This window comes from Plecotus auritus (assembly GCF_963455305.1).
Source record: "Plecotus auritus genome assembly, chromosome: 9".
Taxonomy (NCBI): domain Eukaryota; kingdom Metazoa; phylum Chordata; class Mammalia; order Chiroptera; family Vespertilionidae; genus Plecotus; species Plecotus auritus.
In genome coordinates this window covers 64,490,571-64,515,955 of record NC_137783.1, presented here as the reverse complement: position 1 = coordinate 64,515,955, position 25,385 = coordinate 64,490,571, and the positions used below count along the sequence as shown (strand labels likewise).

General features: G+C 57.0%; 1 protein-coding gene across 7 annotated transcripts; it reads left to right on the top strand.

Annotated features, from left to right (window-relative positions):
• The first annotated feature begins 331 nt into the window (after nt 1–331).
• On the top strand, nt 332–24,914 carry CDHR1 (cadherin related family member 1). 7 transcript variants are annotated; one of them, XM_080687761.1, is made up of 18 exons: nt 332–489; nt 981–1,076; nt 1,873–2,045; nt 2,750–2,800; nt 3,944–4,033; nt 5,773–5,859; nt 6,991–7,107; nt 8,615–8,758; nt 10,229–10,307; nt 14,278–14,378; nt 16,259–16,462; nt 16,918–17,070; nt 19,788–19,952; nt 20,402–20,469; nt 20,963–21,191; nt 22,323–22,580; nt 22,985–23,055; nt 23,673–23,704. In XM_080687761.1, exons 1-17 carry the CDS (start codon nt 447–449, stop codon nt 23,006–23,008), a joined length of 2,082 nt encoding a protein of 693 aa, XP_080543887.1. In that variant the 5' UTR covers nt 332–446; the 3' UTR covers nt 23,009–23,055; nt 23,673–23,704. The 7 variants fall into 7 exon arrangements, with proteins under 7 accessions (XP_080543887.1, XP_080543883.1, XP_080543882.1 ...); XM_080687757.1 differs by lacking the exon at nt 22,985–23,055 and having other exon boundaries at nt 1,900–2,045; nt 23,673–24,914; XM_080687756.1 differs by lacking the exon at nt 22,985–23,055 and having other exon boundaries at nt 23,673–24,914.
• Nucleotides 24,915–25,385: the final 471 nt, after the last annotated feature.

Genomic DNA, 25,385 nt, shown 5'->3' with positions numbered 1-25,385 from the left:
ACACTCCCCGGAACCGGGAACCCGGGGTTTGTCCCCGAGGCAGGCCCCGCCCACATGTCTGGGCTCGCTCTCATCCCTCCTCTGGGAGGGAGCCCTCTGTTCCCGGCTGATCGCGGTGGGAAGGCTGGCTCCGAGCGCCACCCTCCTGAAGCCGAGGAAGCTCCTGCGAGGGGGTCTCCTGCGGGGTCGCCCCAGGGGCTTGGGGATTCGACGCCCAGTTTTCCCCGCCTTCTCAGGCCACCGCAGTGCGTGTCTGTCCCTCAGGAGGCCGGGTTGGGCTCGGACCAGAGCGCAGTCTTCGTCCCCGCACCTCCCTCCCCACCACCACCCCGCCACCCCGCCACAGCGGCCCCGCGCTAATCGGCCTCCCAGCCGGTCACCGCGCAGCGCCTCGCCCCGCGCAGCGCCCTCGCCCATCCCCCGGCACCTCTGCTCGTCGCGGGGACATGCGGGCCGCCCTGGCCCTGGCGCTGCTGCGCCTCTGCCTGGGTGAGCGGGGCGGGGTGGGCGGCGCTGCTCCGGACGCGGGACTCGGCACAGAGGTGCTGGGGCGGGGGTGGGGTTGGGCGGGTGGGGGCGATGCTCCCGGAGGCTGGCAGCCTGCAGACCCGGGCTGGGGACCGAGGCCCAGCTGCCCGCCGCTTCTTCAGGAACCGGTGGCGGGGGAGGGGGGGAAGGGGAGGGGGGGCCGGGGGTTAGGCCGCTGCTCTGCGGGGGGAGGGGAGGCAGAGGGCGCCAGGCCCCTTTCTGGCTCGGGTTCCCATTGCCCTTTGGTGGGTTTTATTTGGCCGCTGCCTGAATTCGAAGCGCCCCAGAGAGTCCTTGTCCCTGACAAGCAGACAGGGGGTATGGCAAAGAGACCGCCCCCCCCCCCCCCAGCGGATCCCACGGTGCCGCTGGGGGGGGGGGGTCCTCTCTCTGAGAGCTGGGCGAAGGTGTCCCCTCATGTCTGGGAGCCACCTGCTCTGTTTTCTTCCCAGCTAAGGTCAACTTCGCCCCCTACTTCTTCGACAATGGGGCGGGCAGCTCTGACGGAAACATGGCCCTGTTCAACCTCCCGGAGGATACCCCTGTCGGTGAGGAGCCTGCAGAGCCCACGGGGCCTCAGGAGGGGTGACCCTCATTCCCCAGACATGGCACCCCCCACGAGCCTGTGGAGACAGGTGCCAGCTGCCCAGCTCCCCTGAGTTCCCAGGGCTCTGGCGGAGCTCAAGTCTGCCCTGGAAACTTGAGCTGGTGCGTGAGGAGATGACGGGCACAGATAGGCAGGCTCCGGAGGCACCGGCTCTGCACATGACAGTCACTGCTGGGCCCGGCTGTCCAGTGCCCACTGGCATGACCTTGAGCACGTGTGCTGACTCCTAGAGTCGCAGATCTTTAGGCTTTAAAATGGCCCAAGAACACCCACCTGCCTGGGCTACACAGAGAGGAGAGGAGGAGAGAGACTGGCATGTCCTCCCTCCCGTCTGGGCTGGGAAGTCTGAGCAAAAGGACAGCAGAGTGCAAGCCACCTGCTCGCAGGCCCCGAGGAGCTGACCTGGCCTGGGGGCTCTGCTGCCAAGAGCCACTCCTCCTGCTTGAAAGGTGCACCCCCTGCCCCGCCCCCGCCCCCCTCACACCCCCGTCCCCCACTCCGGGTACTTGTCTCCGAGTTCCCAGAGCAAGAGTGAGGCAAGCGGCCCGAGCGCAATCTCAATCTCCGTAGAGTGGCTGGTGCTCACACCTTCTTCCACACATCCCAGTGGGAAGCAGCGGGAGGCCGCACCCCTGCCTGCTCAGGCTGGGTCTTTGCTCCAAATCGCATATTCACTGCATAAACAGGGGGATCCTTGTTTTGAGCCGCTGCCACTGTTAAGAAAAGTTTGGTTCCAGATTCCAGGCTTCCGTGTCACCTTCCAGGCTCTCACGTGTACACGCTGAATGGGACAGACCCCGAGGGCGAACCTGTCTCCTACCACATCAGCTTTGACCCCAGCACTAGAAGCGTCTTTTCTGTTGACCCCAATTTTGGAAATATCACCTTGATTGAAGAGTTGGATCGAGAGGTATGGGGAGGTGTGAGGGTGCAGCCTGTTGGCATGGAGACCAGTATCTGTGGGTGAAAGGCCCTCCGAGATGGTCCTTGGAGAGGTCTTATAAGCCACAAAAACTCAGGCTCACCAGGGCTGGTTGCATGGTTTAGGGGTGGGTCTGAGTTTGGTAGAACTTTACCCTCTGCACCCTCGAACCTGCAGTGACAGGGCAGGGCCCCCACACCAGCTGGCGGGCCTGGCTGTCCACAGGACCGGACCTGTCCGTGGGCTCCTGCCAGCTCTGGTCTGATGCAGCCACCACCAGCCCTGGGCCGGGGAGAGAGAGGAAACCTCAACACCTTCCCCACTGAAGTCCCACTGAGTCTTGGGGAGTGTGAGACACCACAGACCTGGCCCTCTGTGGCCTGGGGGCTATGGAGGCTCGGGGGAGACCAGTGGTGTGAAAGGAAAAGGGAGAACGGAATAACACCTTCTTCCTGGGTCCCCGCCTGCGTCTCCCCGCTCTAGCCTGGGCCCGTTTTCTGCTGGCTCCTCAGCAGTCCCCTGGGTTAGGAGAACCTGTGTGCAAAGCCCTGAAAGAAAGCATGGCCAGAGGCAGCTTTGGGGCACCTAGCCTTGCTTCAGCCTCTCTTGGGCTCAGGGGAGCAGGGAGGGTCCCCCCCAGCCTCTGTCTCTAGGGTTTGTCTCTCCTGGATACTCAGTCCTGTGCTTCACAGATGGAGGACGAGATCGAAGCCATCATCAGCATTTCCGACGGCCTGAACCTGGTGAGCAGACACCGGGGCCAGCCCCTGGCAGCCCGCAGCCCGCAGCCCGGGCCTGAGCAGTTTCCCAATCACACCTCCTGGGGGATGGGACTCCCTGCAATCCAAGCTGAGGCCCAGCAAGACCTGCCCCGTGTGCCCCCAGGAGTGGCTGTAGGAGAGGCTGCAGGGAGGGAGGCCGGTGGGAAGGGGTAGGGAGAGGAGAAAACCAGGTGCTTCAGTGTCTCCTGGAGTCTTTCCCATCACCTCCTCCACCTGTTCTTGGCTCTGCCACCTGTCACTCACGCAGACTTCCTGGGCCCCCAAGCCCGCTTCTCCCTCACTCCTTTCTCACAGCCACACTCTCCCAGCCCCTACCACGCTTCTTCCCCGCAATTGCAGGGGCGTCCTGCCTGCAGGCTCCTAGACGCCCCCTCAGAGCTGGGCCAGGGCCATTTAGAACCCAGGCCTGGCCAGGACCTGCTCAAGAGCACTAGCAGCTGCCCCCACCCCCTCAGGAGAAAACCCAAGCTGCAGCCTGGCAATCAGGGCCTCCCTGTGGGGCACCCTTGGCTTCGCCCTCCGTTCCACATTCTCCCCACCAACATCAGCCACAACCTACTGTGTTCTCTGAGCTCACCAGGTCCCTCCTCCTGCTTTGGCAGTGGTGTTCCTTCCCTCTCGTCCTCTCGCTTGACACACTGCTGCGGGCTTACCTCCCACTCCACTGCAAGGCGCCCTGCTGCCCACCCCCAGGCTGGTTAGATGCCTCTCTAGGCCCCTGACTGAAGCCTCCAGCACTGTGCACCCGGCCCTCGGGATGCACTGACCTGGGCAAGGTGGGCATGGTGTCTGAGGTCAGGCCTGCCATCACCGAGTGTATCCCCACCTTCTTTTACATGCTGACCTTTGCCCTGCCATTTCATTTTGCAAAATACACGCCATCAGACTGTATCTTCTGCCTCTGGGATAGAGCACAGTGCTTGGCACCAAGTAGTTGCTTAATAATAATGTTGCATGAATGAATAAAAGAAGGGAGGGGGAATAGAGGGAGGGAGGAAGGGAGGGAGATGGGTAGAGACATATACCTGGGGCACTAGGGGCCACTGTCCTTTTATCACCCAGAAGGCCTCACTCCCCAATTCCTGTCCCATTTGCCCTCCTCAGGTGGCAGAGAAAGTCGTGATCCTGGTGACTGATATAAATGACGAGGCACCCAGGTTCCTCCAGGAGCCGTACACGGTCCAGATTCCTGAGGTGAACTTGGCCCAAGGCAGGGCCCATGCATTCTTGCCCCAGACCCTGCTTGCCTTCTGGGGCTGCCAAGGCCTGGCCCAGGGGCCCTGGCACCGAGTCAGGGGCCTCCCATCACTCACTGCCTTGGGGGCCTCCCTCGCATCCCCCCACTGCCATTCCTCACACATGCATTCCCCACAAAGGAATGTTCGCTTACCATTTTCCAAATCATAATGTATGTTTATTGTGGAAATGTGAAATATGTAGAAAAGTAGAGAGAAAAAAGTTTCCATTAACACTAGCCAGAAAATAGACGCAATGCATTCATTTTGGTGGGTTAAGGAAAAATGAACTGTAAGTTTCATTGAATCTGAGTCAATATTGACTTATGGGATGTCCCAGATGACTTCTCAACCACTCCCACTGGCAAGGCGGCAAGGCCTTTCCTTAGACTTCGTTCTTACACGTTTTTACAAAATTCAGAATCAGTTTTTGATCAATCTACATTTAGATATTTTTGTCTTTAGAAAGTTTTGTTACATAATAAAAAATGCTATTTTCACTCTAAAAAAAAAAAAAAAAAGTTTCCAGACCACCCCAAACCCCTCCAGGCTGAGGTTGCATTGTTAAATTTCGGTGTATTTCCTTTCAGCTGTTTTTGTGATTATTGGATTTACTTTCTGTTGTTTTAGGTGATTGGGACTACACTAAGCATGCTTTCTGTATACTTTTTCCCATTTAATTTATAAGCATCCCCCCATTACTTTTAAAGTTTGCATAATTATAATTTTAATAGCATCTGTTAAGTGAACATTGCACCATTTATGGAACTGTTCCTTTATGTTTAGACTAGAGGTCCAGTGCATAAAATTCGTGCACTGGGGGGCAGGGGCTCAGCCTGGCCTGTGCCCTCTTGCAGTCTGGGAGCCCTCAGGGGATGTCCAACTGCCCCAGAGGCAGGAGAGGCTCCCACCACCACCCCTGTGCTCGCCAGCCCAGTTTCTGGCACACTAACTACCAGGGGGCAGCTCCTGCATTGAGTGTCTGTCCCCTGGTGGTCAATGCGCTTCATAGCGACCAGTCGTTCTGCTGTTCAGTCTATTTGCATATTAGCAGTTTATTATACAGGACATTTAAGATACTTAAAATTTTTGCTGTAAGAAACATCAAATTCTGAACATAACAGTTCTTTCTCTCTAATTAGAATTATTTCCTAAAGATACAGCCAAGATTTGGAATTGCTAGGTTGCAGTGTGAATGCCTGAGTATTGTTGCTTCTTCAGGGTGTGGGAGCTGTGCTCCTGATGTGGGGGATGTGGGTGAGGCATCCTCCTGGCCCTGCCACACTTGCATTTTCACATATTTAAGTGTTTGCTTCAGTGGGAGAAAGATATTTTATTTTGGTTTTCAATTGTATGGATTTTATTCCTGGTCATACTGATTATGTCCATGTTTATTAACCCTTTTCTCAGTTCATATTTAAACAGTTTATCTCCTTGGAGTCTTAGTTTCCTCTTTCTTGGAGGCTGTGCTGGGGATTGGCGGGGGGGTCTGCTTGCTCCTCCCTTTCTCTTCCTTTTCTCCACCCCACCCCCCGCCTGACATGCCTCTGCCCCTGCCCAGGACTCCTGGGTTCATCACCCCCTTCCCACCTCTTCTTAGCCCTTCACTCTCCTGATCCACTTTTCCATGACCCTCCGCACCCCAGCTCCCCGGCATCCTGCCCCTGTCCCAGACCTGACCCCTGTGGCATCCCTCAGGACACACCTGCTGGGAGCAGTATCTTTGAGGTCCATGCTGTGGACAAGGACACGGGCTCTGGAGGAAGTGTCACCTACTTCCTGCAGGTAAGCAGGGCACATGCGTATCTGTACCAGAGGTCTGGGCTGGCGGGGACAAATGGCTGACCCCTCCGTCACCAGGCCTTAGGTCAGTGCCTCTACTAGTCCCCACATTGTCAGAAATGACACATCAGATCCCATGGATTCAGTAAACGCAGAGGGAGAACAGGCAGGTGAACACATGAGGGGCCAGGAGGAGGCTGTTTGCCCCTGACTGCCCCCCTCCCACCTTCCTCTGAGTTGGTTGCCTCCCCTTCCCTGATCTCCAGGACTCGCAGTTCTCACCCAAAACCCTTCCCCAGGAGAAGCCTGGGCACTTAATCCTCCCCCCCCCCCGCCCCCCGGGGAGAAAGCTCCTGTGCCTGGAGCTGCCAGTAGGAAAGGGCAGCTCTCGGCTGTGAACCCCAACCTGTCCGTCTGTTTGTCCGCCCATCCATCCATCCATCCACCCATCCATCCATCTTCTCTCCATGTTGACTCACTTTCTCTCACAATTTTCCAGGCAACACAACTTGGTGGTTAAACACAGGTTAGAGGGAAAATCTCTTGGGATCCGCAGGTGCTGGAGAAATCTAACTACTTCCCACTCTTGGGCCTTCTAACGTCACCTAACGTTCCCAGCTCATCCCCTCACGTGTGAGGTGGGGAAGATGGAAGCATCCTCACTGGGTGGCTGTGAGGATTAAATCTTCATAAAGTCCCAACAACAGCTTCCGACACGGAGGCCCCTCTTTCAGACGGATCATCTCCTGTCTCCTTCTCCCCACCCCAGGCTCTGCCTGGGACTGGCCCTCACGCTCAGCTGGTAGGGTTTGAAGATCCCACCCCTCTAGGGGGAGCTCTGTGCTGACACTTCACCTGCTGGGACCTGCAGGCCAGGTGCACCCAGAGCTGGACTCAGCTGTTTCCTGGATGAGCTAAGGCCTCTGGAAGGGACCCTCTGGTTCTGACTGAGGGAGGGACAGGGGGAACCCAGAGCCCTAACAAGGGGGACCCGGAGGCCAAAGAGGCTGAGCTTCAGGCCGAGGCTGGAGTCCCCGGGACTCAGGACAGTGCAGGTCCCCTTCTGGAAGCAGAACCAGCATCCTGGGGCCCACCGGTCCCTCCCCAAGACCAAGCTGCCTCTCACTCCTACAGAACATGCCGGCTACCCGATTCACCGTGGACTACCACAGCGGCGTGCTGCACCTCCGGGCGGGGACCACCCTGGACTATGAGAAGGCCCGGGCCCACTTCGTCACTGTGGTTGCCCAGGTACCAGGGAGGAATGGGGGCATGCAGTCCTTCCCCAGCCTCTGCCAGGGAAGCTGCACTCAATGCCAGCGGGGTTCGTCCTACAGCGGACCAGGCACTTTGGAGAGCAGGTGACCGGGTCAGGGTGGGGCCGGGCATAGCTGCAATGTCTGTTGAGTGGATTCCACACAGACATGGATGTATGCTCCCCTCTGGGGGACAGACAGGCCAGGTCCCCTCCATAGGCCTGGAGACTCACATCCCAGCATGACCTCAGCCCTGGCCTCTGCTCACCCCCCAGGCTCACCTCCCAGGCCTGCACCACCCAGACCTGCACACCCCCAAAGCCTGCACACCCACCAGGCCTGCTCACCCCCCAGACTCACCTCCCAGGCCCGCTCACGCCCCAGGCCACACACCTCCCAGGCCCACTCATGCCCCAGGCCACACACCTCCCAGGCCCACTCATGCCCCAGGCCACACCCCCCCCAGGCCCACACACCCCCAGGCCTTCACACCCCCAGGCTCACCCCCAGACCCACTCACCTCCCAGGCCACACCCCCCCAGGCCCTCACACCTCCAAGGCCCACTCACCCCCAGGCCCTCACCCCTCCCAGGCCTTCACCCCCCCAGGCCCTCACATCCCCCCAGGCCCGCTCACCCCCCAGGCCCGCACACACCCCAGGCCTGCACCCCCCCAGGCCCGCACACCCTCCAGGCCCTCACCCCCCCAGGCCCTCACACCCCCCAGGCCCTCACCCTCACTGTGGACCACCACAGCGGCGTGCTGCACCTCTGGGCGTGGACCACTCTGGACTACGAGAAGGCCCGGGCTCATCCCCAGACCCGTTCACCCCCAGGCCCTCACACCCCCCAGACCCTCACACCCCCCAGGCCCACACACCCCCAGGCCCACATACCCCCCAGGCCCGCACACCCCCAGGCCCTCACACTCCCAGGCCCTCACCCCCCCAGGCTCACCCCCAGACCCGCTCACCTGGCCTTCCTCTGTGTGACCATTTACCTCTTGGGGCCTCGGTGTTCTTGTCAGCCTGTCCCTGAGGCTTCAGTCCTCATGCTCCAGTGTGTGGTGTGGGGCCTGCAGCTCCGCAGGTGCTCAGAGCAGCTGCTTTCTCCAGGGACGACCCGCCTCCCAGACCCTGGGCCCAGGTCCCCAGGAAGGCCCCCTGCCCACCTGTGCCCAGCGACAAGAGCATGGTCACTCGTCAGCCGGGCTCCACACAGCAGGGCCCAGTCAGACTCTAGTGGGTCCAGGAGGGGGTGAGGTTTGGTTCCTGGCTGGGGGGAGGGTGACTCCCTCCTTTGCCACTTGTCCAACGTGACCTCCCTGGAGAGAGAACCTCCCCCAGCAAGCCTCTGAGAGGGGAACTATTGGCGGGGGGGGGAGTGGGGGGGCGGGCAGGAGCAAACAGCACTCAGAGGGCAGCTCCCCCGCGACAGGGGCAGGAACCCATGCCGTGGAGTCTGTCGGCCAGAGCCCAGCCTCTGCTCCCGGTTCCTCCCCAGGACGGCGGCGGGCAGCTGCGGGGTGCGGCTGCAGTGTTCTCAGCCACCACCACGGTCACAGTCAGCGTGGAGGACGTGCAGGATGTGGGCCCCGTGTTTATGGGCACTCCCTTCCACGGCTACGTGTACGAGGACACGGTTCCGGTGGGTGACTATCCCCCCCCCTCCCCCCCCCCCCCCCCCGCCTCCCCAGGCTCTGTTCCTCGCAGGCTCTGGGCAACAGGTGTGTTTGCCTCTGGAAGCCTTAGGGGAGGAAGCAGGTGCTCCTGTGTGGGCACCACTGGGTGCAAGCCTGTTCCAGGCATTCCCCTCTCATTCACACTCAACTCAGACCCGCCCAGAGGTCGGCCCTGCAGAGGCCGCCAAGAGGCTGGGAGAAAGGTGACAGCCTTGATCTGGGGGGTCTTTCCTGCACCTGTGTAGGAGGTGAGGTGCTCCTGTGCCCCCACAGCCCCAGGCCTGGAGCCTGGGCCCCTCAGACAGTGGTTCTCCCATAGTTTGCTGCCAAAGCATGTGACCCTTGTTGGACATCACACAGGCTCAGCTCCAAGGCCCACCCCAGCCGTCTCCCCATGTGCAGGCTCTGACCTCAGTGTTTGGGCTCCTGCGTGTTCCTTCTGCCTCTCGGAGGAGGCACCCAAACCCCAGCCTCACAACCCCCCCTCCCTGAGCTTTCACCATCCTCACCCCCCCAGCCCCGCACTGCCTTATCCCTATGCCTGAAACATGCCCTCGGCCTTGCCCTTGCCCTTGCCCTCCCCGCTCAGCCGTGGCACCCCCTCCCCGCTACCATATCTGGGTTGAGGTGGGAGCTCCCCCTCCCTGCTCCCATGCTATGCACCCCCTCATGGGCATGCCCTCCTCGTATGCACCACAGGGTCCCCCAGACCACAGCTCCTGACTTCCAGGGCCCTGGCTGAGGCCTCCTGTGGAATTGAGCTGTATTCCCCATTTTCACTCCCCCAATTTCAGATTATCCTTGACTTTGCAAAACAATGGAAAACCCTTACTGAGGACCATTCCCATGCCAGGCCCAAGTGAGAAATGCCCCCCTCCGGCTGGGCGTGCTGGCAGGAGAGAGGGAGAGTACCGGCCTCCTCTTCACCCCCTCCTCGCTGGGATTGGCGAGGGGGGCAGGGGGTCCTCTGTGCTGCTGAAGAGCAGCCAGGAGAGGGGCCTGAGGAGAGCGCATAGAAGGGTTGTCAGGCCAAGGTCAACAGGGCTTGTCTAGCTGTGCACCCCAGGGACCAAGTAAAAGCCTTATCCTGGACTTCACGTGGGACCCCTCTGTGCTGGCCCCTCCCACCAGCCCCCTGCCTCCCCTCTGATACCTCCAAAGGCAAAGCATGGGTGAGAAGAGGGGGTGAAGCTGGAGGTGGGGACAGGGCTGAGGGCTGAGTGGGAGATGTGGGGAAGGAGGCTAAGTAAGAAGTCTGTGGCTGAGAGTCCCTGCAAGGCCAACAGTCCTGTGAGCTCCCCAGAGAGGAGGGGCCCACAGAGGCCCATGGTGTCACTGGGTGAGGCCAGCACCCGCCCTGCCTGACAGGGCAACGTCTGTGGGAGGGAGGGGCCCTAGCACCACCCTAGCCTCCAGCCGCTGCTTCTGTTCCCAAGGGCTCTGAGGTGCTGACAGTGGTCGCCATGGATGGAGACAGGGGCAAACCCAACCGCCTTCTCTACAGCCTCATGAATGGTGAGTCAGGGCACCTTTGGGGACGGCCATCACGGCAGCAGCTCTGACCTTGGGCAGCCAGAGCACATTCCCAGCTGCTGGTGTCCAGTCACCACGGCTCAGCAGGCAGCAGCCCCTGCGCATGGCCTCGCCGCCTGGCATTAGAGCCTGTCACAGGGAGAGAAGCATTGGGCGGGGAACTGAGAACAAAGGGTGGGCAGATTCACATTCCTTTTGTTGCCAGAAAGGGGCCTGGTCCTGCGTGGTCGGCCTGGGGCCAGCCAGTAGCATGTGGGTTCTTGACTTCGTGCAGGAAAGATTTCACAACGCGAGTCCAGGTGTCTGTGAGGCAACGTTTATTAAAGCCGGGACGGAAAACAAGAAAGGGTTTCTCATAGAAGAAGCAACAGGAGAGCCTGGCTGGGCCGCCCTCGCTCTCTGGGGAGTCAGAGAAAAGGGGATCTTGGGGTCAGGTTGAGGGGACTAGCCTGCGAGGAGCTGCCACTGCCCATTGCTCCCCAGGTTGCAAGTCTCGTGGGGTCCCTTACAGTAGGAATGCATGGCTGTGGGGGACGGAGGGGGCGCTGGGTCCTTTGTCTTGGGGGGTTTGTTTCTCTCTCGCAGGCGGGAATCTTAGGGGAGGCCTCGGGAGGGTTCCAGCAGAACAGTCTCCAGTTTTCCAGGTGGCTCCTCCAGGGCCGTGGTCGCCACTGATGGCTCAGTGTCAGGGCTGGGGGCTGTCCGTCATCATAGCTGGTCCTGGTGCGGCCCACCTGGTTTTGCGCTTTTCTGGGCCGAGATGTCCTCTATCTGTGGGGGAAGTTGTCTGTGGGGGAAGTTGTCTGTGGGAGAAGTTGTCTGTGGGGGAAGTTGTCTGTGGGAGAAGTTGTCTGTGGGGGAAGTTGTCTGTGGGAGAAGTTGTCTGTGGGGGAAGTTATCTGTGGGGGAAGTTATCTGTGGGGGAAGTTGTCTGTGGGAGAAGTTATCTGTGGGGGAAGTTATCTGTGGGAGAAGTTGTCTGTGGGAGAAGTTATCTGTGGGGGAAGTTATCTGTGGGAGAAGTTGTCTGTGGGAGAAGTTGTCTGTGGGGGAAGTTATCTGTGGGAGAAGTTATCTGTGGGAGAAGTTATCTGTGGGAGAAGTTATCTGTGGGAGAAGTTATCTGTGGGGGAAGTTATCTGTGGGAGAAGTTGTCTGTGGGAGAAGTCTGTGGGAGAAGTTGTCTGTGGGGGAAGTTATCTGTGGGAGAAGTTATCTGTGGGGGAAGTTATCTGTGGGAGAAGTTGTCTGTGGGAGAAGTTGTCTGTGGGAGAAGTTGTCTGTGGGGGAAGTTATCTGTGGGGGAATTTGTCTGTGGGAGAAGTTATCTGTGGGGGAAGTTATCTGTGGGAGAAGTTGTCTGTGGGAGAAGTTGTCTGTGGGAGAAGTTGTCTGTGGGAGAAGTTATCTGTGGGGGAAGTTGTCTGTGGGAGAAGTTATCTGTGGGGGAAGTTGTCTGTGGGAGAAGTTATCTGTGTGAGAAGTTATCTGTGGGAGAAGTTGTCTGTGGGAGAAGTTGTCTGTGGGGGAAGTTGTCTGTGGGAGAAGTTGTCTGTGGGAGAAGTTATCTGTGGGGGAAGTTGTCTGTGGGAGAAGTTATCTGTGGGGGAAGTTGTCTGTGGGAGAAGTTATCTGTGTGAGAAGTTATCTGTGGGAGAAGTTGTCTGTGGGAGAAGTTGTCTGTGGGAGAAGTTGTCTGTGGGAGAAGTTATCTGTGGGGGAAGTTGTCTGTGGGAGAAGTTATCTGTGGGGGAAGTTGTCTGTGGGAGAAGTTATCTGTGTGAGAAGTTATCTGTGGGAGAAGTTATCTGTGGGAGAAGTTGTCTGTGGGGGAAGTTGTCTGTGGGAGAAGTTGTCTGTGGGAGAAGTTATCTGTGGGAGAAGTTATCTGTGGGAGAAGTTGTCTGTGGGAGAAGTTATCTGTGGGGGAAGTTATCTGTGGGAGAAGTTGTCTGTGGGAGAAGTTGTCTGTGGGAGAAGTTGTCTGTGGGGGAAGTTATCTGTGGGGGAAGTTGTCTGTGGGAGAAGTTGTCTGTGGGGGAAGTTGTCTGTGGGAGAAGTTATCTGTGGGAGAAGTTATCTGTGGGAGAAGTTATCTGTGGGGGAAGTTGTCTGTGGGAGAAGTTGTCTGTGGGGGAAGTTATCTGTGGGAGAAGTTATCTGTGGGGGAAGTTGTCTGTGGGAGAAGTTATCTGTGGGGGAAGTTGTCTGTGGGAGAAGTTATCTGTGGGGGAAGTTGTCTGTGGGGGAAGTTGTCTGTGGGAGAAGTTATCGTGGGAGATGTTGTCTGTGGGAGAAGTTATCTGTGGGGGAAGTTGTCTGTGGGAGAAGTTGTCTGTGGGGGAAGTTATCTGTGGGAGAAGTTATCTGTGGGGGAAGTTGTCTGTGGGAGAAGTTATCTGTGGGAGAAGTTATCTGTGGGGGAAGTTGTCTGTGGGAGAAGTTGTCTGTGGGGGAAGTTGTCTGTGGGGGAAGTTATCTGTGGGGGAAGTTGTCTGTGGGAGAAGTTATCTGTGGGGGAAGTTGTCTGTGGGAGAAGTTATCTGTGGGAGAAGTTATCTGTGGGAGAAGTTATCTGTGGGGGAAGTTGTCTGTGGGAGAAGTTATCTGTGTGAGAAGTTTTCTGTGGGAGAAGTTGTCTGTGGGAGAAGTTGTCTGTGGGAGAAGTTATCTGTGGGGGAAGTTGTCTGTGGGAGAAGTTGTCTGTGGGGGAAGTTATCTGTGGGAGAAGTTATCTGTGGGGGAAGTTGTCTGTGGGAGAAGTTATCTGTGGGGGAAGTTGTCTGTGGGAGAAGTTATCTGTGGGAGAAGTTGTCTGTGGGAGAAGTTATCTGTGGGGGAAGTTGTCTGTGGGGGAAGTTGTCTGTGGGAGAAGTTATCTGTGGGAGATGTTGTCTGTGGGAGAAGTTATCTGTGGGAGGGGCTGCTGTGACTGCCCCAGCCTTGGCGTCCCTGCCCGGCCTGGCTCCTGGCCTGCCTCACCCTCACCCTGAGCTTATGCTCGACAGAGGGGTGGCAACATTCCTTACACTCTTTCAATGGCTGTGTGTTTTCTAATACTCTAACAGTTTTTGGCCTAGAACATATCCTTGGATTAATGAGTTAAATGCATGATGATATGGCACATATGGATGAGGAAGCTGAGGCTCAGAGAAGCTAAGCAGACATCCCAGTTCCCACCAGGTTTGAACCTAAGTCTGCTCGCTGCCAGTCTGTGCTCTTCCCACAGCGGGGCAGCAGCTGAGCAGGTGGGCAGCCCTGGGGAGGCGCCGAGCCCTCAGGGGCTAGTCCCAGTGGCAGGCCCTCTGTCGGGTCACCACACCTAAGCCTGAGCCCAGTGACCACGTATGCAGCTCTCACTCGGACACCCTGCTCCTCCAGCCCATCCCCAGGACTATGCTCCTGGATGTACATCCCCTCTCAGGCCCTTCCCAGGCCCACAGGTGCCGACTGCCCCACTTCACACCTGCACAACCTGACGCTCCCTCTCCTCTCTTCCTGACTCTCCCTCTCCCTCTCCCCTCTTCCTGATTCTCCCTTTCCCTCTCCCTTTCCCTCTCCTTCTCCCTCTCCCTCTCCCTCTCCTTCTCCTTCTCCCTCTCCCTCCCCTTCTTCAGCCTCTTTTCTTTCGCTCTTTCCTCTTTTTCTCCCCTCCCCTTCTTTCCTCTCTCTCTTCTCTTTATTGCCCTCTGAACACACACACACACACACACACACACACACACACACACACACTCTGTCCCAGGCAAAATGCATGGACCTGGGCGCCCAATAGAAGTGAGTTCCTGTCCCCACGTGGCATTGCTGTGCGGCCTGGACGGTCCTGCAGCCCCTGAGACAGCCCCACTCTGTGGAGGAGACTGAGATTGGCCTGAGGAGCACATGGGACCCCACCTGGCGAGGCTCCCGCCCCCGCGCACGGCCAGCACTGCAGGGGCGTCTCCTCTGACAGGGAGTGACGATGCCTTTGACATTAACGCGACGTCTGGAGCCATCGTGGTCACCCAGAGCCCTGCCCAGCTCCGGAGAGAGGTGTATGAGCTGCGCGTGCAGGTACTGGCCTTCCCCACCCTCTTGCCCCGGAAGGTACCCAAGGCAACAAGACCCGCCAGCACCAGAGCCCGTGGGGCCTGCCTGGGCGGAGGGACACGGGGGAGAGACAGGGAGGCAGAGCCACCAGCCGGGCCGAGGTAGAAGTGGACAAAGTGCACATGTGAGGAGGAGACGCCACAGAGCATGGCGAGGCCGGGCCGTGAGGGTGGGCGAGGAGAGGATGGTGACACAGGCGTGGCCAGCCGGGCCGGGGAGGCTGGACCAGGACAGGCACGAGGAGTTTGCTGCGCAGGGAAAGCCAAGTTGAAAATTCCAACCTGCACACAGGTTTAGGATTTAGGGAGAGTGCACATGCACAGTGCTGTGAAGGGAGGGCAGAGATCACCACAGGACGGCCGGGGAGGAGCCATCACAGCGGACAGAGCCGAGGGGCACCCACAGCTCAGAGTGAGGAGGGGAGCAAGTGAAGGAGCCACCAGAGGATGGAGGGGAATGCAGAGCAGGCCCTTGGGGAGGGGATGGGGGAAGGACACAGAGCTTTCCAGAACGGGAGAGCGCGGAGGGCCTTGGCAGCATGGGGGCAGCGTGGGGGCAGCGAGTGTCGGGCTGAGATGGGTGAGTGGGAAGCAGGACATGGAGAGGTGCAGGCACCGGAGAGAGGAGAGGTAGGAAGTCGCAGGTGGACAGAAGGGTCCAGGGAGGGAACTGTTAGATAGCTGAGACCAGAACCTGCTCATGGAACTAGGTGAAGAGGCCTTGAAGGGGCTCACACGGTGTGTGCCACGCGGTTCATGAGGCGCCTATGGCCTCGGCCCTGCTTGCAGCCTGTACTAGTCTGATACACCTGCTGCTTCTCCCCGCTCCCAGCTGCTCCCCCTGGCCCAGGGACCCAGGACAGAGCTTGGCAGAGCTGGGGTTCGAACTCTCTGGCTGCAAAGCGGGGGTCGTGCAGTGAGGTAGAGAGAACACTGACTGCAGAGTCCGATACACCTGCTACTCAGTCGCTGTGACTCCAGGCGCTGCCCCCGCCTCCCGCCTCGCCTGGTCAGTGGCTCAGTCACAGCACCGTGTGGCGTCTCCTGTGGCCATTATAATAGAGCAAACATGTTAAACTCAAAGGCTAACACGGGCCAAATAAACAAGGTGTAAGTTTATGTGGCTGCAAAAAAAAAAAAAGCTTCCATTTTCATAGAAACGTAGGTTTATTTCAACAGAGACATATGTATTATAGGATATTGTAAAAATTAAGTTATTAAATGTTTATTAAAGCATTTCTTACATACCGTTATGTTGGCTGGGCTGCATGCGGTCCGTGGGCGGTGAGTTTGACACGTTTGGTGTAGATGATCACAAACCTAGAGGCTTTGAAAAACACATATTCCTCACTCGCAGCTTCTATGGGTCAGGAATCCAGGCTCAGCTCAGTGGGTCCTCACCTCCAGGCCTCCTGGGCTGCCATCTGACAGCCAGCCCCGTCTCGCTCTCCCTGGAGGCTCAGCGAGGAGGCTCAGCAAGGAGGGTCCCCGGGCACTCGCCTGGCCGAGGGTCAGATTTCCTTCCTCGTGGGCGGATGGGCTCAGAGACTCGGCTGCCTTCTAGTTGTTGGCAGAGGTCGCCCTTAGTTCCCGAGACACAGGACTCTCATCGCAGCTGCCTGCTGCCTTGAAGCAGGTGGGAGTGTCTGCTGGCAGACGCTGTTAGAGCCTCTTGTGATCTAGTCACTGAATGGTATCTCATCACCCTCGTCACCCCTATCTCTAACGAGCTGCTAGGCAGACCACACGCCAGGAGGAAGTGAGGGATGACCACTGGGAGGTGGGGCCATGCAGCCGTCCCAGGGTCAGCCTGTCCCAGCACCGGGGCACCTATCTCCATCCCAGGTGACTGAGGTCAGCGCTGCAGGGAGCCCCGCTGCCCAGGCCACGGTCCCTGTCACCATCAGGATCATGGACATCAACAACCACCCACCTATGTTCTACGGAGAGAGAGGACCCCAGACCAGGTTCGAGCTGTCCCTGTCTGAGCACCCGCCCCCGGGGGAGATCCTGCGAGGCCTCAAGGTCACCGTTAAAGACTCAGACCAGGTATGTGTCTCTGCCCTCCACCTGTCTTCCTGAGAATCGCATGGGGCCAGCGTCCATCAGCCTTCACTGCTGTCACAGGCGTGTGGCCACCGCGGGAATAGAGCAGGAGAGGGGAACCGAGAAAGCGTGGGAGAGGCTGACAAAGCCTGATTGGCCAGACATTCATGATCAGTTACAAAGTTAAAGTCAAACAGAAGCACTGCCCGTCTGCCTGGCCTGGCGGGTCTGTGAACATGGCCTGTGGCCTCCTGTGCCAGCGCGGGGCGTGACCTCGGGCCTTGGGGTCTTCAGTGCGGTCCTCACAGCCATTAACCCTCCAGACAGCTCGCCTCACCTTCAGGAAGAAGGAAATCTTGCCTCCAAGGCTGAGGGCGGGAGGCTGCTGGCCCAGGGCTGCTGAGTGTGAGTTCTGTTCTCATTCACCTTTCTTTTTTCCTCTCCAAACCTCCGCCCAGGGCGCCAATGCCAAGTTCGCCCTGCGGCTGGTGGGGCTGGGGGGCGCCTTCCGCGTGGTCCCGCAGACAGCCCTGAAGGAAGCCCAAGTCACAGTCCTCGCAGAGAACTTAGCTGCCATTGACTTTGAGAAGTTCAGAGTGTTAACCTTCCAGGTATGTAACGCTCTGCGCCGCTGGGCATGGAGCAGGGTCCGGCAGCTCAGGCAGCCCTGGATGCATTCCTGAGGGCCCCTGTGGCCCCTGCCCCTCCTCGTCCTACTCTCTCTCTCAGTCCCTCTGCCTCGGCTGCTGACTTGGGGAGGGAGAAGAAGGTGACATGAGAGCCTCCTCCTGTGGCCACACAGCTTCTCTGAGCCTCAGCTTCTAACCCACAGCTACAGGACTGCACGGAGGGCCAAGGGGAGACTGCGGTGGGATGTGCATGTTACTAGGTGGAGAGCCCCGCTGGTGTGGCTCAGTGGATAGAGTGTTGGCCTGGGGACTGGAGGATCCCGGGTTTGATTCTGGTCAAGGGCACATGCCTGGGTTGCAGGCTCGATCCCCAGTAGGGGGCATGCAGGAGGCAGCCAATCAATGATTCTCTCTCATCATTTCTATCTCTCTCTCCTCCCTCTCCCTACCTCTCTGAAATCAATAAAAATATATTTTAAAAAAACAGGTGGAGAGCTGAAACCGGTTTGGCTCAGTGGATAGAGCGTCGGCCTGCAGACTGAAGGGTCCCGGGTTCGATTCCGGTCAAGGGCATGTACCTTGGTTGTGGGCACATCCCCAGTAGGGGGTGTGCAGGAGGCAGCTGATCGATGTTTCTCTCTCATCGATGTTTCTAGCTCTCTATCCCTCTCCCTTCCTCTCTGTAAAATATCAATAAAATATATTTAAAAAAAAAAAAAAAAAAAAAAAAAAAAAAAAAAAAAAAACAGGTGGAGAAAGAAACACTACTTGTCACAATACATTTTCTTCTTATATACATTTGACATCTATCACCTACTCTGATAAGAACTTTAGCAAAACATAAAAAATACTCTTTTGTATTTACAATTATTTAAAACTATAAACATATAAACAACACCTATTATACATAAACACATAATATATATGAAAAATACTTTGTTGATATTATTTAAATTGTTATAATTACTTATAATTATACATACACAGAGCCAGCATCATTCTTTTTTCAAATATATTTTTATTGATTTCAGAGAGGAAGGAAGAAGAAGAGAGAGATAGAAACATTAATGATGAGAGAGATTCATTGATTGGCTGCCTCCTGCAAGCCCCACACTGGGGATCGAGCCCACAACCTGGGCATGTGCCCTGATTGGGAATTGAACCATGACCTCTTGGTTCATAGGCCAACGCTCAACCACTGAGCCATGCCGGCCGGGCGAGCCAGCATCATTCTTAAAAGTGGAATTCTAAAAGCATTCTATGAAGCCAGAAACAAAACATGGATGCCTGCTATAACCACTATTATTTAACATCATTCCTGGAATAATATTATTCCTGGATAAAGAAGGGAAATAAGAGGTATAAACATTAGAAAGGAAAAGTCAATTTTATCATTTTTTAGGTGATGTGATTGTTTGCTTAGAAAAACCTAAGAGGAATAGAAAAATAGTCAGAAACACAGCAAAGTTGTTAACATGATTGGCTACAAAGTTAGCACACAAAATTCAATAGTTTTCCTACATACAAAAAATAGCAATGGAAACAATAGGATAAAGGTTTTTCTTTTACAAAAACAACTAGCAGAAAAATTTTCTAAGAATTCCTATAACAAGAAATAGGGTACATCTAAATGGCAAAAAGAAATGCAAAAATTTAACAAAAGGATAAAAAGAAGAAAACCCTGTTAAAAATGCCAATTCTCCTTAATAAAGAATCCAATGCCACCTCAATTAAGTCTTATCTAGAATTTCCTTCAGAGAGGTGGTGAGGGGACTTGACACTATCTGGAGAAATAAATATATAAACACTAGGGGCCCAGTGCACGAATTCATGCACTTTGAAAGGAACTGCGGGCCTCGAGGCTGCGGTGGACACAAGGGCAGGTCTCAGCCCATCCTCCATACCCCTGCCCAGCCCCGATCACCCCTCAGGAGCAGGGGGAGGTGGAGAAGCCCTCAGGGGAGATCAGGGCCGGCAGACGCCACTTGCAGTCGCTGATGGTGCCAAGTGATTGGGACCGGTGCTAGGTGCAGGCAGCGGGTGTGAATGCAAGCAGGGCTGGCACCAGCAGCAGGTGCAAGCACCATGTGGGACTATGGTGCACGGGAGCAAAGAATTTTCAGTAACCGCCAGAGGCTCACCCTGATGACAGTGACCAGCACCTCGACTTGGTCTGGCGCCTCTGCTCACCTGCTCCACCATCATCCCACCGCGGCCAACGCCTACCATGTTCCGCGCTCTGCTGCCTGTTGCTGATGCCCACCATGTTCCACACGTGCCCTCTGGTGGTCAGCGCATGTCATAGCAACTGGTTGTTCAGTTGTTCCACAGTACGGTCTATTTGCATATTAGGGTTTTATATATATAGATAGTTGGAAAAACTCAGAAAAAAAGAATGAGGCAGGAATTTGCTCTAACAAATATCAAATTATAGCATAAAGCACAATACATTTTAAAATTGGAACTAAAAAGGAATATGCAAATTAATGGAAAAAAAGAAACTGGCAGAAATACCAGTGGGAACTATAAGAAAGCTGGCTGTGCAAGTTGGTGGGGGAGTGATGGAAACCTTCCAGGTGCCTCCTGCAGTGGCGGCAGGAATAGTGGCTGAGAGTTAGGACTGAGAAGAGGCAGGTGGGCCTGGGCCAGGCTGAGAAGAGGATCAGCACCTGACCTGCTTCCCCTTCCTCCCTCCCCAGCTCCTGGCCACTGAGGTGGACACGGCCGAGAAGTTCAGTGCCACCGCGGATGTGGTGGTGCAGCTGCTGGACACCAATGACAATGCCCCCCGGTTCACCTCTCCCCACTATGTTGCCAGGGTTCCCGAGGACGCCCCTGGGGGCTCCACCGTGGTGGCTGTCAGGGTGGGTTGGGGACTGGTCCCAGGATGGGATCGGGGTGAGGCTCTCCGAAGGAGACCTTATGAAGTCAGACAGGCCCAGGCTGCAACCTGAGTTGCATTCTCAAGAGCCTGCCCTTGACAGGCTTCCAGCCCTCAGGGAGCCTCCAGGTTTTCCTTCTTTATGATGGGCTGTAGTCCCAAGACTACGAGGGGGGCATGAATGTGAGCCCCAAGCTCAGGCATGGGACCCACCTCCTCCCCTCTCATTGACGAAGAGGAGGAGGGTACACACCTTGCAAATCTACACCCTTTGGGACCTCACACACTTGAGATCCCCTGGGCTATGGGCAGCCTCCATCAGTCTTCACCTGAGCCAGGCAAACCCCACCCCCTGCTTTGCCATTGAAACAACTCAGAGCTGCCAATGTGCCCACAAAAGGGGCAGATGCCACAGGGCGCTTTCTCTTCCAGGCTGTGGATGTGGACACAGGCCCCTGGGGTGAAGTCACGTACTCCATCTACGGGCCCAGGGCAGACCTGTACGTAGACCCAACCTCGGGCAGGGCCTGGGAGGCTGAGGGTGGACGGGGTCTGTGCCACAGTCAGGAGTGAGCTGGGGAGGACAGGATTTGGTCTCGGAGGTGAGCACACAGCAAGGAGTGGAGAGAAGCGGAGACCCGAGGCTAGGTGCGGGGCCGAAGAGGGGAGGCTCCCTGACGGCCGGGAGCTGAGGCCCTGACCTCAGGAGCCACCAAGCAGCTGCTGGGAGGCCGACAGTAGCAGGAGGGACTCGTCTGCAACTTGGTCCTTCAGTTGGATGTCGGTGGTGGCATATGGGTGGACCTGCCTCCCTTGGTGAGACTGCAGGGATAGGGAGCCTTAGAGGAGCTGCACGGCTGCAGGCACGCATGTCCATGTACAAGTCCACATGTCCATGTGTGTCTCCACATGTGTCCATGTGTGTCTACATGTGTGCACACATGTGCATGGGCATGTCCTGTACACACCCTGCCTGTTCCCTATGCCTGCCAGCTTTCAGGTCCACTTCTCCACGGGGGTCATCTGCACGCAGCCCTGGTCCAGCCTGGATGCCGAGGCCATTGCCAGGTACAGCTTCCGTGTAAGAGCAGAGGATGCAGGGGGCAGGCATGACCTGGCCAAGGTGACCGTCTTGCTGCTGGATGTCAATGACCACCCCCCCCAGTTTGGACAGAGCATCCAGGAGAAGACGATGGTGCTGGGAACCCCTGTGAAAATTGAGGTGGGCTTCAGGCAGCTCAGTGCCCCTAAAGCCTTGTTTAGCAGCTGCAAGAGACAGCGTGGCTAAGAATTTATTTCAAAACTAGAGGCCCGATGCACAAAATTCATGCGTGGGGGGCGGGTTCCTCAGCCCAGCCTGCACCCTCTCCAATCCGGGACCCCTCAGGGGATGTCTGACTGCCTCTCCCAATCCAGGACTTCTGGCTTCTAACCGCTTGCCTGCCTGCCTGCCTGATAGCCCCTAACCATCTCTGCCTGCCTGATTGCCCCTAACTGCTCCCCTGCTGGCCTGATTGCCCCTAACTGCCTCTGCCTTGCCACACACCCGGGTCCCAGGATTCCCTCCTCTGGCTGGTTGCAGGCACCCAGGACCCGGGCTGGCTTTGCCTGGGCCGGCCACAGCCACAGAGGACTGTGGACAGGCGGCTTGTCCCTCTCCCGGGCCGCAGCCTGGCTGGTCCCCATTCCTCTCTCCCCAGTGTTGAGTGTCTGAGCAGTTACGGTGTGATGGCATGAGGACATGATGACATGAGGGCGTGATGACCATTTGCATATTAGCTCTTTATTACATAGGATACCATATGCTGAATTCTCGCTCTGGGCGAGGGTTTTAAGGTACCTGCTAGGTCCCCACCCTTACCTCAACCCAGAAATAACCCCTGGGAAGCAGATGTTATTGTGGCTCTACCAAAAAAGGATGGAGTCCAAAAACAAACAAACAGGCTCCTCCGATGGGCTGTGCTGGTTGGCGCTGGTCCCACAGCAGGTATCAGAGCCACGCTTTGCCCACTGGGCAGGTTTCCCCTGAGGAGAAGTGTGGCCTCTGACCGCAAGCCCGACCTTCAGCTCCCGCCCTCACCATCTGTCCTCAGACCCGCCACCTGGTATCCCAGCTTTTGTTTTTCAACAGCACCTGCTTCCAATAGTTCTGAGCGTGGGATGGTGGGCACAGGTCGGGGGCCTGGCAGGGTGCTGGCTCACAGTGGGGCACACACTCAATTTCTCTCCCGGCTCCAGGCCACTCCATGGGTCAGGACCTGTCCCATCAGCCCAGCAAGCCCCGTGTGACCGGGCAGCTCAGACGGGACACAGCGTGTCCTAGAAGCCCAGCTGCCCTTCTCCCTGTGCTCAGGCCACAGACCTGGACGCAGAGGCACCCAACAACCTGGTGGACTACTCCATCACAAGTGCGGAGCCGGCCAGCGTGTTCGACATCGATGCACGCACGGGAGAGATCCGGCTCAAGAGCTCCATCCGCTCCCTGGACGCCCTGCGCAGCATCACGCACAATGGGGACTGCACGTGGGCCCTGGAGGTGCAGGCCAAGGACCGTGGCTCCCCATCCTTCAGCACCATGGCCGTCCTCAGGATTGACATCACAGACGCTGAGGTGGGTGTGAAGCTTGGGTGGGGAAGGCTCCGAGGACCTCTCAGGCCTTGCTGCAACATGACCCGATGGAGACACCATCTCCAACTTCCTCCGAAAGACTCAATGCTGAGCAGGCTTCTGCGCCATCAAATACACCAGCTTTAGAATCAGGTTGAAGTCTTAGTTTCAATACTCACTAATGGTGTGACTCTGGACTTTGCCAGGCCTCTACTTCCTTTTCTGTAAAATGGGAATAATGATGCCTCCTTGTTATGGGTGTTGAAAGCAGAAGTGAAATCATTATGTATAGTTCTCAGGTCAGTGTCAGGAAAAAAAAAGTCATTATTTTAGGAGTTCCTGTTACATTTAGGCAGGTGTAGCCCCCATAATCAAAGGTAAATTATATCCTACTCTCTGGGGAACAGAATCCAGATAATGAGAAAGTCTAGATTGAGAGAGGATGTTTGCATCATGCTTCCTCTGGGTGCATTTCCAGGTGAGCTGCATGCATTGTGTTGTTCTCTGTGTGAGTTACATGCATTGTGTGTTGTTCTCTGGGTGCATTTCCTGGTGAGCTGCATGCATTGTGTGTTGTTCTCTGGGTGCATTTCTGGGTGAGTTACATGCATTGTGTGTTGTTCTCTGGGTGCATTTCCGGGTGAGTTACATGCATTGTGTGTTGTTTTCTGGGTGTATTTCCGGGTGAGTTGCATGCATTGTATGTTGTTCTCTGGGTGCATTTCCGGGTGAGCTGCATGTATTGTGTGTTGTTCTCTGGGTGCATTTCCGGGTGAGCTGCATGTATTGTGTGTTGTTCTCTGGGTGTATTTCTGGGTGAGTTACATGCATTGTGTGTTGTTCTCTGGGTGCATTTCCGGGTGAGTTACATGCATTGTGTGTTGTTCTCTGGGTGCATTTCCGGGTGAGCTGCATGTATTGTGTGTTGTTCTCTGGGTGCATTTTTCTGGGCTGAAGCCCACAGTGCTCACCAGACTCTCAAGGGAGACCTGGTGCCAGAAAATTCAAAACCATTGGACTTCTGGGATCTCGTGACCCTGCTCTGTCCTTCAGGGACCAGCAGGGGCCACTGAATGAGGTGGCTCTCTCTTCCAGACGCTGCCCCGGAGCCCCATGGACACCTTTCTGACACAGACCAGAGACGAACCTGTGAAGGCTGTGGGTGTGCTGGCTGGCGCCATGGCCATTACTGTGGCCATCACTGCCCTTGTGTCCACTGCCACCTTCTGGCACAACAAGAAATCCAATAAGGTCCTGCCAGTGCGGCGTGTGTTTCGCAGGCAACCCCGCCCTGCCCCCCGCGCTGCCCACATCAAGTGGCTCAAGTGCAATAGGACCAAGGCTGCAGCCAAGTTTGTTCTCAAAGAGGATCCCCCCAGTGAGAACTGCAACGGCAGCCTGGGGACTCTCCCATCCCCCAGAGCCCCAATGCCCCCTCCTCTACCAGGAGTGGCACCCAACCCGGGGGCAGCCCCCCCGACTGTGCCCACAGTCTCTGGCTCACTCACCTCTCTGCAACATCAAGGGTCACCCAAACGCAGTGCCTTGGGAAGCCCCATCCAGTCAGCTCTGGTCTCTGAGCTCAGGCAGCAGTTTGAGAAGAAGAGTAGAGCTGACAAGGTGCACTTTTAGAGTGCAGCCCAGAGCCCCTCTCTTCCCCACCTCCTTCTCCCCCTCTCTGCTCCTTAGGGTCACCCTGTTTTGTACAATAGTGTAACCCCCATATTCAGGGCTCTGGATAACAGCACGGGCAAGGGGTTTCCCTGGTTCCGGATGCGATGGGACAGTACTTCCCATTGCCCTGGTGCTTGGCAGCTGCTCTCCATTCGGCAGAAGCCGGGAATCAACAAGGAGTCGGCTCCCTGTCTCCTACTCACCAGTCCCACACCACAGTCCCTTGGTTCTCCTAGGGCCTCCGCATCGTCAGGTGAGGAGCAGGGCCTGGCCACCTGTGACAAGGCCGTCCAGAGCCTGATCCTGAAGCTCCAGCTGAGAGCAGGGCAGACACTAGGAGGTCTAGTGCTGGCTGAGGCTGGCGTTCAGCAACCTCGCAGACTGAGGGAAAGCAAATGGGTGGGAAAGGCAGAGCTGCACTGAGAGCAAGCAATCAGCTGACCGCGAGGCTGTGCTGGGGGCCGCTGGCAAGGTGGGGGAAGGGAGGTGGGCAAAGGTGTTTGGGCAGAGACCGCGGGGCCCTCCTGTGCCCACGGGAACCAGGGACACAGGTATAAAAAGGGCCTTGCAAGAGGGAGAGTGGATGCCCCAGCCAGGGCTTCCCTGAGCCCAGAAGTGTTCAAGCTGGAGCCTGGTGGGCGGGGGGGGGGGGGCGGGGGGGGGGGGAGGTGGTCCTAGTGGCCTCAGGAAAAGCTTCACATCCCTTGCAAAGGAGCTGCCCCCACCCCGCCCCCCGAAACCGTGAAGGGAGCAGGCAGGTGTCAGGGCTGAGATCTAGAGAGACCTGCGGCTCTTCTCTTCCATGGTGTTGCCGTCCGGAAGCTGCTTGAACTCCCAACTCATCCTCCTCCTCGTTTGTAAAATGAAGAAAGTGAGTCCTGTGGGCCTCACTCAGGTCCAGGGTGAGAGCGAAATGAACAGTGGGGACAGGGTTTTCGCCAAGTGCAAGCGGCATCCATGGGTTCTCCGCAGGCCGTTCTCGGGGTGAGCTCTTCCAGGAAGTGTCAGGGACCCTTGGCTGCTCTGCTGAGCACCCTGGGAAGAGCTGTAATGGGCGAGGGTGTTGCCACTGACCCAGCAGCCAGAGCAGGACAGCGGCATTGCCAGGTCCCTGCCCCCATCACCCTGGGGCAG

Bases quoted from the DNA above. Each gene is read 5' to 3' on its own strand.
- CDHR1 (XM_080687756.1), top strand. From the start codon at position 447: ATGCGGGCCGCCCTGGCCCTGGCGCTGCTGCGCCTCTGCCTGG. The intron at 19,953-20,401 runs GTGGGTTGGGGA...TTTCTCTTCCAG, and splicing joins CCACCGTGGTGGCTGTCAGG to GCTGTGGATGTGGACACAGG. The intron at 20,470-20,962 runs GTACGTAGACCC...TATGCCTGCCAG, and splicing joins TACGGGCCCAGGGCAGACCT to CTTTCAGGTCCACTTCTCCA.